Consider the following 12,238-nt stretch of genomic DNA (forward strand, 5'->3'; position numbering starts at 1 on the left):
TGTCAATGGAAGAAGAGGCTTACCATATGGTCAATAGTATGTCCTCTATGTCATTGCCTGCATCAGATTTAGGTAAAATGAGAGCAAGGTGTATGACCTAGTCTAGATTTAACTTAAATGAGGTAAGGATTCAAAACAAAAAAGCTTCATCTCCCTCTAAGTTTTGAGTATGGCACAATTCAACACAATGGAAAACACTGTGGTGAAGAAGGTTAGGATTTAGCCATGTAATCAAAGGAATATTGAATTCTGTCTTGTTGAGGTGGACAGCTAAGAAAAACAAAATATTAATATTGCAATCTTGCAATATATATTGTAGATTAATGAAGGAAAATAATTTGTGTAGTTGTGCTTGTGAAGAAAGGCATGTTTTCACAAATACGCTTAAACATGCCTGGATTTTTTTAAATTCCTTATAATAGAGGAAAAATAACAAAAAACCTTTCAGAAATGTGATTTTAATACCTTGTTATTGCAACAGTAGCAATTCTTGCAGCACTCTTAATATGCTATAGCAAGGCTCCAGCTTTGATTTCAGCCCATCATGTTTAATCTGTTCACACAGATCATTTTTTTTCCAAATTGGTTCTCTTTTTCAGAGTTGTTTCTGAATAGAAATGGAGTATCTGTGTTTTACTGATGGATGCAAACCTAACCATGCAAGAAGTTAGAGCTTTTTAACCTAGGGGGGAAGGCTGGAAAATTGTAACAAAACTGCTGAGAAGTTGTGCTTGCTTAACTTCTTTCTGCCATGTGAAGTATTCCTTAAATTTTATGAGTAGACTTCAAGCTCAAGTGAAACATCCTTCCTTTTAGAAAACATTAAGAGTTTTGAAGCTGGTAACAGCAATCTTTCATTACTCCTGTGCACAAGAGCAGTACCGTCTGAAAGTACAGTAAAGTGTGTAAAGATTAATAAGCTGCAAGCCAAGTTTTCCTTAGACTTTACACAGGCTTCAGAAAATCCCAGAGTAAAGGTTTAAAATGCAGTCCTTAAAACATGCGAACGGGAAGCATGTCGCTGAGGCTGGTGGTGTTTTTGCCCTGGAGAGTTCGGGTTAAAGTCTGTGTTCTGCATGGGCAGAGGGCTTGCTGTGCAGCTCCTCGTCCATTCTGGCAGAGGGCCAATTTTCCCCCGGTTTTGATTATTTCACAATGTAGCAAGAAAGTTTAGTAACTGGAAGAGAGTTTACTAGCACTTGTGTTCCTCGGGAGGGCTGGGGACTCTCCTGGGTCCATCAGGGCAGGACCTGACACCCAAGGCCCATCCCTCCATCTCATCCAGGAACAGGGCAACCAGGGATTGCCTCCCTGCTAACAGGACCAGGATATAGGCCTATGGGGCTCATGGCTCGGCAGGGATCGTCTGTGGGGAATATCACTGGGTGGGGACAGGAGTGGGGGCCTTGGCTCTGGGCAGGGTGCCACAGAGGGGGTCCCCCCTAGGAGCCCTTGGAGGTAGGTAGGGAGGGTCAGGACCAGCAGTGCCTCAGGGCCATAATGACTGATGTGCTGTTGTCAGTTTGGTATGATGATGTTTTCACAAAACAGTCTGTTTTCATTATATTTTTCTGCATCTCTGTCTCTAGGCTAGAAGCTTGTCATAAAACCATGCATATTCAGAGATCTATCTCATAACGATGGCTGAATTTTGCTTCCCTGTCACTGTGTGTGACTGATAATTGTTACTTATTTCAAGGCCTGTTCCCTGCCATTTTGAACCTGGCCAGCAATGCTCACATCTCCACCAACGCCACCTGTGGGGAAAAAGGACCAGAGATGTTCTGCAAACTTGTTGAGCATGTCCCAGGCCGACCCCTGCGCAACGCCCAGTGCCGGGTCTGTGACCGTCACAGTGTCAATCCCAAAGGCAAGTCTCTCTTTGTTGTTGTCATTGTCATTTTTGTTTTTGTTTTCCATTGTTTTTTTCTTGTACTCTTTGACCCTTTCCCATAAATACAAAGTGCATTGGGGTCAAATACTTTTTGCTTTTAGTGTCTCAAACACATGAGTGAAGCTGCCTTTAAGCAAAGGACTGACAGAAAGCACAAACACCTTAAATCACCATTAAGCGCTGCAGAATCCAATGACAGCCTTTTTGTCTCGAGGCAAATTTCAGCTTTTACTTTGTGGCAGAAGGAAATTATACTCTGCATGAAGTAAATGTACAGGGTCAGAGAAAATAGCTTTAGATGTATTTTCAATAGATGTTTATTTTTTTTTTCTTTAAAACAGAGCAGCACCCAATTTCTAGTGCAATTGATGGTACCAATAATTGGTGGCAAAGTCCCAGCATTCAGAATGGGAGGCAGTACCACTGGGTCACCATCACCTTGGATCTAAGGCAGGTGAGTAACATTTACCTGAGTGTCTGTCGCTTGTTGAATGTACAATATAAGTCTATGCAATTTATTGCAGGTATTCAGTGTTTAGATAGTTGGATATGTAACAGTTAGAAATTTAACAGCACATAATTAAAGCTGGATAGTTAAACCTTATACAAACTGATTTTAAACAGGTGTGTTTTTCAATTATTATTAAGGAGCATCTTAAAGATTTTATTCCTATCAGCCTGGAATGGAAGTGACTGTGTTTTCAAGCAATATAGGTCATGGAGTGTTGTAATTCATGGCACAGCAACAGTTGTATATGTGTGGACAAGAGTTTACACCAGTGTTTGCTTCATCTTGATAACCTTCCTCTGGCTGTCCTTGCTATCTTTCCCCTGACAGTCCTCTGCTATTATTTTTCTCTGCTTTTGATTTCATGCAAGTTGCTTGAAGTCTGAGTTACTGAAGATATTTTCAAGCAGAAAACGGTATTTTCAAGGTGTAATTGTCATAGGCACAAATTTTATATATGAGGATGCATCTTTTTTTTTTTTAAACTATATCTATCAGCCTTTCACCTGATCATTGTACAGTCTTGTAGTAAAAAGAGTAATGATTTAGAGTAGAACATAACAGAAACATTTAACATTTACTACAAGAAAAAATACACAATACACTTGCAAATATGAACTCTTCCAATCTATAAGCATTGTAACTCTGATACTGAGTTTAGGAGAAGGAAAGAAAAGTTAAGTGACAGGAATAAATGTACTCACATCACTTACCTGACAGTAAGATCTCAAGATATCTTAAATATGGAAACCTGTTAATGCAATACAATGATCAGATTGAAGTGTAAAATGTCAGAAAAGTTCAGCTGCAGAATCTCCAGAACCCTGGAAACGCAGGCTTTCATGTCAGTTGTTTGATATGATAAGGACTTGAAGACCACATAAAATAGGACAAAGTGTTGCTGAAAGAGAAGTTGATTTGCCACTTTCTGTGCTTCTCTTCTGACTGGTTCTGGTCACTCTTTTGTTAGAAGGAACATTAGAAAGAAATGTTCTATATTCCTTCTGTGGACTTTTAACGTTAGCTATCCTGCAGAGTTAGAAGTTAGAGGTCTGAAGCAGAGAATTCTGACCATGGGAAGGATGGAACTATCTGTACAGAGATTGATTCCTCTGCTTTGGCACTTAATGACAAAAAAATACCAACAGAAGCTTAGAGGTATTTGCCCCTTCTTGTAGCTGGTAAAATTCTTACATGGGAGGCTGCCAGACTGCACAGATGATTCCCTAATTTGTTGGTTTGTGTGTTAGGCATGGAAGGATCAAGTCTCCTACCCTGCCCCAAATAAAGACAAAATAATTTCTGAAGAAAATGTTTTTTACTTTGATTTTTCTTTTTCTTTGAACAGATCTAAGCTATTTGAAAATCATAGGTCAGCAATTCACAGATTATTAATATGAATTAATATTAATTTGCAACTTCATTTAATATGAATTCCAATATGAATTGAAATTAATAATTCTGAACCCTTAGCTTTGTTACTAGCTAAGAAATGCATACTTGGTGCACTGCTGGTAACAAGCTTTTGCAAGATTGCTAGACTCTGAATGAAGGTTATTTTTAATGTTAAAACAGAAGGTTTAACTTTGATGTTTTAAAAGAAGCATGTTTTAAAATGAAGCATAGGTTAAACAAGTGCCTAGTTTCCTCTCTAATTAGAAAGCTGAACTACTAGGAAAATAATCATACTGTATCTTTTGTCATCGACAGGTTTGGAAAGGACTTCTTTGTTTGGATAGTTGACTTTGTGTTTGGTTTATAAATGGACAAACAGGAAGGAAAAATGAAGGAGGGAGTGAGGCTTTCATTTTTTTCCTCCTAGAACATTTTTGCTTTGGAAACAGACCAGCTGAACTGCCCTCTAAATCTTAGCCCTGTTGATGTTTCTCCAAATAAGTATCTTTCCTCTCCTGTTGCACACTGTTTCACTGATTTGATTTGAAAAGTTTACCCTGAGGGGTCTTTCTTCTGTGTTTTCCTCAGACAGTTTGAGAGAGAGAAGGCATCTAGGGCTATGCAATGTGAATGTAAATTGCTGCTCTGCAAGGAAGGATTTGGTTAATAAAGAATGCTTGAAGTCAATAAGTTATTAGAGCTGACTTGGTGTCCTTACTTTAACCGAGTCAGCACAAGTAAAAAATAGCAAAGAAAAAACATATGAAGGGCCCTAGTGATTTTAGTAACTGTTTACTTCACAAGTTTTATTTTGAATGAGTTAAAATACTCTTCTAGAACCTTTAAAGGTATTTCTGAAAGTCAGTATCTCTAACTATATGCATTACTTTGTCTCTTTAGCATTGGTACTTCCTTTTAAATTTCAAGCTTTGTGCATTAAATATGTCGAATAGCATATTGAAGTCTTTAACTTTCCTTGGCAGAATACAGAATATATTAATACCCCTTTGTGATGTGAAGAATCTGATTATTGCTCGTTACTCTTGAATAATTACTAGGAATTATAACAATAAGAAAAATGGGTTGTTTTTTGGCATTGTTACTAATGTACAGCAGAGAGGCACAACCCAGCAATGGGGTTGGTGAGTGCAGGAATGCAGGCTCAGCTGGCGAATATGGGGAATATACTGGTGGAAATTGTGTTTCCACCCCAGTTTATCTTACATATATATATTCTGGCCACAGTCTCTGTCTGTTGGCTGTATTTTGCTCAAAGCTGAAGGGGGCAGAGAATATTCCTTCAGCTAATATTCTACCTTGCAGTTAGTTTATTTAGTCTAAAAACATTTGGACTGAAGAGCAGCTTGGTGGAATCTCAGTAAGAAAAGAGAGCTGACTAATACACTCCAGATCAAAAGTGCTGTTTTGATCTTTCTCCTTCAGAATTTCTGTGCTATTATAACTAATGCTAAGCATTTTGTAAGGGTAGCTGGTGGCTACATCACAGTTCTGTAGCTCATATGGATCATAAAAACTGGGTACATATATTCTGTCATGCCTTTCAGTCTTCCCAGGACCAAATGTATCATAGTTGGAAAGACATTTTTTTCGTTTCCATTTTAAATGTATGGCAAAGATCCAGAGCTGGGGAAAGAGTAGTTTAGCAATGAGATGTAGTATTGATGTACAAGATACCAACATTTAATTTATGATCTCATGCTTTCTACACTGGCAGTTCTACAAAAACAAAATACACAGCTGTTCTCAGGACAGCTATTTTGCAAAATGATAATTAATTAAAATAAATGCCGACTATTACAAATGCCAGTTGTGTGCTTGTGCCAATAATAAAATATTTCTCCATCACACCATTAAATTAATATTTTCCGTAGTATTATTAATACGTTTCAGACTTTCAAAGGTATTTAAGGGTGCTTAGTGCTAGGCATAGTAGAACGGCACAAATTTGTATACCACAAAGTTCTTGAATTGTAAAGCAAGACCAGTTGTTCTTGGAAGACCTCGAGTATGAAGTTGTGAAAACATCTCTGCTTCAATAAAGTCATAGCTCATGAATATTTCATGAATGCTGGATTACAACTCAGAGACTGTGAAAGTAATTTGCAGTTTCTGCTATTAGAAAGTCAAATATAACGTAAATAATGTTATGATATGATATGTACTGAGCTTTCCTCTTGAAATCACTTGGCAAGAAGAGGTTACTGTCAGGACAAACCCTTTGCTGATGTAAAAAAGATACAGTTCTCTTGACTAGATCAATGCTAATTTACTGTATGTGGCAAGTTTCTTTGAAGTGTTGTTATTGCTATAAAGCTGATGATGCAAAATTCAGGGTGCTTGCTTATCTGTACTTTCTTATAATACACTGCTTGAATAAAATTAACTTCTATTCCAAAACAATGGTTGCACAGGAGCAAAATGTAGCAAGCAATTGCTAGGTCTCAGATTCTTACTATTTGTATGAACAGTACAGACCGATACTCAGAATATTCTTTCATGTAGTCTTCTACTCTGAGAGTTTGCACGGATTCATTCATTTTAGACTTTCTGGATTCAGAAAGGAAAATTAAATCAGAGAAAAAGAGGCTTTTTTGGTAACCAGCTCTATATGTATTGACACCATTAAGCAGAAAGGTTTTTTGAGTTTTACTTAAAATACAGAGTAATGTTAGTTGTAACAAGCATTTTCACCACAGGACATGTCATGCCGTTTTGAAAAACACACTTAGCTGTTTTTTACATTGCCTTCCTGCACTCAGCATGAAGAAAAGATTTAGCTGAATTTATAAAGTTAGAAGAAACCGATCTGTTAAACTAATCTGAGATTTAGAAAAAAAAATCTTTTGGGACTCATCTTTCCCTTTAACTTTTCACTTTTGGAGACCAGGGCTCAAATAGTTATGAATAGACAGCATATCTTCCCTTACTGTTCTGTCAAACTAAGTAAATTGAAAAACGTAACTGGAAGTCTTTATCCAAAAAGACTACTGGAAAAATTGTGTTTGCTAGGACCTGTGTAGGTTTCAGAGTACTGACCGTGCCCTTGGAAATAGGAACATTTGGCTAGCATCTGCTGTGTGGTCACTGCTAGAAGCGTCTTGAGCAAAAGAGTACGCAAAATTGCCTGATGAATGGGGGAAAAAGGTTTATTTGCAGATTTGTTTCAAGAACAGAGTACCTGATGTTACTGGATCTGCATTCAGGGAAGCAAAGTTACTAGAAAGGCTAAAGAAAGTAGAAGTGATGTGTTATGTTGTTCTTCAGTACAGGTGTTCTTCAGTACAGGTTTATTTGGCTGATCTTTACAGTCAGGATTGAAATGCCTGTAAAATGACACTTCTAATCTATGGCTGCTTGGGAACTGCTAACTTGCTTTGGCTTGCCCTTTTTACCCTTGCAGCTCAATGAGGAAATGAGTCCTGGGAAAGCTATACAGTCAGATTAAAGCATACAAATCATTAGCTTTTGCCACACAGCTCAAGTTTATCACATGGCCAGTTTGTGGACAGTGAATGAACGTGCAGAGTGGGAAGAAACTGCCCTCAGTGACGTTTGAATGTGGAGACCTCATTAAAGTAAAAATCTTTAAGGAAGTACTCTGAGGATGTTGGAGTCAGTTTGCCTTACAGGGAGTCCTGGTTCAGATCCATTTTAGGTTGCAGAGGCTATGGGATATGAGGTCTCCCAAGCCAAAGTTGACACTCCTTAAAATGTCTTCATCTGCAAACACTGGGGACACCCGAATTCCTTTTGCCAGCTTTCTTCTCTTGTTTGGGAACGTAATCCCCGAGAATATAACTTCTACTGGCAGGTTGGCTTGTGATTTCTTGATTGCAGGAGCATTTATGCAGTATCCTTTCATTTATATATTTAACCTATATAGTTTCAGGGACTGACAAATTTTCTTGAGCTTGCTGACATTCAGTATCCTGTGAATTTACCTAAGAAGTATTTTTAGGTACTTACGGGCTATATGTGGAAGAGACTTGAGAAAATCCAGAGGGAAAAGAGGCAGTGTTTTTTTACACAGGCTGACTATGCATACTTCAATGGTTACAGACCATTCATTATTTTCTGAATGCCTCTTTTGGGTTCTTAATTTCAAATATATTCATTTCAGCTCTCAGTGAATTTAGTACATGGAGGAAATATCAATCACTAGAAGACTTGAGAACCAGACATGGCTACTTTTCTGAAAAAAAAATACCCAAAACATTGGCTTTAAAGGATACATCAATTAGAATGAACTGCTCTGGAAGTTGCTCTGAGAAATTTTATCTTTATATGGCTCTTCCCCTCACCAAGAAACTTGATATTTAAAATAAATGTCATCTACATACTCTTGCATGAAAATATCTTTGGCTTTTATTTCTGCCTGCAGTTACTGTGTGATGAAGGATAACTCACTGTTGCTGGTTGGAACTGGATTTAAAACTAGCCACATCAGCTGCAGAATATAATCGGTCTTGAAAAATCTCAGTGTAATCAGAAGTAGATCATTTGTTGTTCAGCCAACTGTGTAATAAGTAGGGAAGTAGTTTAGTTGATGATAGCAAACAGAAAGAAAAATAAATAAATAAAAATAAAACAGACCAGCTGATTATCACATTTTATATTATGTCTGATTTTAATCAAAACCAAGATTGTTTGACTTTTTTAGATAATATATCCAATAAGTCAGAATTTGAAGATGTGTAATCATTTTTTTCCGTCTCATGTCTGCAGATTTCCTAAGCAAAGCTCTGTTCACTTGTGCACACAATGTAATTACTCTTTATTTGTGTATGTTTATTTTTCCATTTGACAAAACTGAAATCTGTGTTTACATGGCAAGTGTTATTCTTGCTCTGGCTTTCTTCAGTATTGTGAAACAAAAACAACAACAACAAAATACAAAACAAACACAACCCCCACCCCCCAATACATTTAAAAATGTCTGAAAGAAATTGTAGGAATTACAATAATTATAGCAGCTAACCAAGCAAGTGGTCCACTGTAGTGAGAATACAGACCTCTGCGATGGTTAAACAGCATGGCATTTTTCTTTATGCTAAATGTGGCTTCATAATATACTGCATGTAAAACATTAAACTCTTATAAGGAGTCTTATCAATTTGCAAAGACAACCTTTTGTGAGGTGATGTGAGTATTAGTTAAGGAAGAAGATAGTAGTTTCGGAGTAAGAGCATTTCAGTGCTAGTGGCTGATGATGTAGCTAGTTGGGGTTCAGCACAGGTTATCTAGCTGCCACAACAAGGTCACTTAAAAGGTGATATAAACTTATTTACTGCCTTGCCTTCTCAGAGAAGTGCAGAGCAATGCTGTTGTGGGGATAGAGTTTTCACTTTGGACACAGAATAGTTAAAAAACAAACAAACAAACAAAAAAAAAACCAAAAAAACACAACACCTCAAGGTTATGCATATAGCTGAGAGATTCCACATCTTAAAAGAACTACTTAATTAACATTATAATATTTATGTTTGTCATATTCACTTTATTTATCTATGTACATTTTCAGCAGTGTCTGTAAGTAGCCTTGTGCTTAAATAACTTCAACACAGAATGAAAATGGAATGCACGGAGATTTTTAATATAGGATGTAAAAAGCTTATCATAAATGCTATTACCAGAAGGATTAAACTCCAAGCTAAAATGAATGTGAAACAAAGAATTGTTTTGGCTGCAGCTGTTTTTTTTTTTTTTTTTTTAAAAAAAAAAAAGAACCCACTTCTTTGAAGCTTTCAGTGGTTCAAAAAAGCTAAATAGCACACTTCCCTTAGAAAGACTGTTACTCACAAGTAATCCTGAAATCAACTTTGTGTTCAAATATACATATGTATATATATATTTCAGTTTGCTTTGTTGTAATGTTTAGAGTTTTGACAAAAAATGATACATATTTCCATTATTATGGAAAATTATTATTATTAAAAGATTAATCTGGCCTTTGGTCAGAAGCTTATGCAAAAGTTTTATCTAGAGCCAGTCTACCAAATTTTACCCTCTCCCCAGGCAAATTGCATACTGCCTTTAAAATTTTAGTTAATTTTAGCAGTTGGCCTCTTGTGGTCTTTCACAGCAGAATGAAGTGTTAAAATTTTCTTCTTGCATTTTTTTTTAGGTCTTTCAAGTTGCATATGTCATCATCAAATCTGCTAATGCTCCACGACCTGGAAACTGGATTTTGGAACGCTCCATAGATGGCACAGAGTTCAGACCATGGCAGTACTATGCAATTAGTGACACAGAATGTTTAACCCGTTATAATATCACACCAAGAATTGGGCCACCAACGTACAAGAGAGATGATGAAGTGATCTGCACCTCCTATTATTCCAGACTAGTTCCCCTGGAACATGGAGAGGTACGTTTGTTTTTGCACCTGTGGTTTGCGAGTGTGAACACGGACTGATTGCAACTTGAAAACACTTGAATTCCAATTACAGAGTTCATTGCCCTCAGCACTACCAGATGATCTGTTATTCTTCTTTAATGATACTATCTTTACATCATGTACCAGTATAGCAAACTTTTAAAAGTTGGGATAAAACATGTCTTTGGCTCTACACATTCCTATTACTAAACTCTTTGTTCTCTCTCTCTCTCTCTCTCTCTACATAATTTGATGGTGGCTATTAACTGTGAATTATTAGGTGCTTTATCCTATGAAAGACTACAACAGAGGCTCTATGTTCTGCCAGGTTTTTCATTTAATAAAGAAAATCCCTGTGTTAGGAACACCTGGTCGCGAGATAAAGCTGCAAACACCGTTGAAGTGCTCGGCACAGCTGGAACTCCTAAACTAGCCTTGGCATTGTTTCAGGGATGAAGCATAATTAAAAGAGCTATGAGTTGTGCAGCCTCGCTGTTGATTGTTCGTTCTTTTAGCAAACTCTATTCATGGTATTTGTGTAATTTATTTCATAGAGGCAGCCACATAATGAAATGATACATTAAAACCAGTGGTTATTCTATCGTGAATGCTATCATGTAAGAGCATGATAATAAATGCAGTGTTATCCCATGGAGAATGCTAGTAACTGTTAGCTTCATAGGAGCCAACATGCATTTATTTATTGCTTAAAAAAAAAAGAGTGGAGTGTGTGCGGTTAAGGGCTGAAGTTTGTCAAGCTTTTTCACATGAAATTATGTTTCAGCAAGACAAAACCAATGAAATTCAGGTGACATCAAGTCCCATTTATTTTAAACAAATTTTTGTTTCAATGATGTAAACATATCCCCTACAGATCAAATGGAAGAGACAAAGAAACTTAACCTGGCTTTCACCACAATTAATCAGAAAGCTCTTAGGCTGACTGTGTACAAACAGTGCCTCTTGTAATAGGCTGATAGGCTGTCCAGCTCCAACCCAGAAATGATGGAGATTCAGATTAGTGACTTTTCTTCTCATTTATTTTTCCTCAGGTACACAGAATTGTGTGGCACAAATATTATCAACAGCCCTATCCAGAACATTGCTTTTTTTCTGAGTGCAATAGCATAAAAACATAACATAAGAACAAATAAATTGACAGAACTAAATTTCTCTATACTACATAAATAAATGTTGTTCACAAAGAACAGACTGCTCCATTGTAGCTGGAAAAGCAGACAGGAATATTCCTGCACAGAAAATATCATAACCTGTATTGGTGAACTTTGGCACTCTTTTAAAAATATACATATTTAATGCTTAATATATTGGCCAGAACCAATTATAGAATGTAAGTATGGGGCTCTATGAAGTTCTACACAGCAGCTGATGTCTACAGATACCTGTCTTGTATCCAGTACTTGTTAGCAAGCTGCTGTTGTGCACTTTGCTTGTAGTGCTCTGGTGTAAAAGAACTGATAGGTTAAATGACCACACGTCTAAATGTGGATATAACTTAACAACATTTAGCTAAATCAGACATTTTGCCAGTTTGGCTGCTAGATTTTTCACAGGTTTAAAGAGGTATAACTGCACTATTGTATACTCTGTTGTTAACCTGATTAGTACTACTTGAAGATCTGCTTACAGATCTTCAAGAATATTCTGCTTCCGGAAATTTATGTAATGAAGTCAGGGTTTATGATGAATTCCAAGGCTCAAACTACAACTACTGGACAATGATTTTCAATTAGGGAAGACAAATGAAACAAAAATGTATAATTGAAGTATATCAGCGTATGTAAGGCATATATAAACAATATGTAAGTGGTATTTTAGCCAAATACAGCAGTGTACATGGAGAATCTTAAATTTTCTGCCTTAATGTTTTAGTATCTGTCCCCACTATTTCTTCCTTTTCCTGGTAGGAAAGATTCCTCTATTGTCTCTATATAAATTACAATGTATTATTACAGAACTTCTACTGGTCTAGCCAGTAGATAAGTTTAGAATTAAAATGTGAATGAAGTTATACTTTTCATCA

General features: G+C 36.7%; 1 protein-coding gene across 1 annotated transcript in view; it reads left to right on the forward strand.

Moving 5' to 3' along the window:
• Positions 1–12,238, forward strand: part of LAMA1 (laminin subunit alpha 1) — a 98,198-nt gene that overhangs the window by 13,805 nt on the left and 72,155 nt on the right. The window contains exons 2-4 of the mRNA XM_050708774.1: positions 1,700–1,870; positions 2,236–2,348; positions 9,943–10,185. Coding sequence (XP_050564731.1) covers positions 1,700–1,870; positions 2,236–2,348; positions 9,943–10,185 — 527 coding nt within the window. The remainder of the gene's footprint in view (positions 1–1,699; positions 1,871–2,235; positions 2,349–9,942; positions 10,186–12,238) is intronic.

Source organism: Cygnus atratus, chromosome 2, assembly GCF_013377495.2.
Source record: "Cygnus atratus isolate AKBS03 ecotype Queensland, Australia chromosome 2, CAtr_DNAZoo_HiC_assembly, whole genome shotgun sequence".
Classification (NCBI taxonomy): domain Eukaryota; kingdom Metazoa; phylum Chordata; class Aves; order Anseriformes; family Anatidae; genus Cygnus; species Cygnus atratus.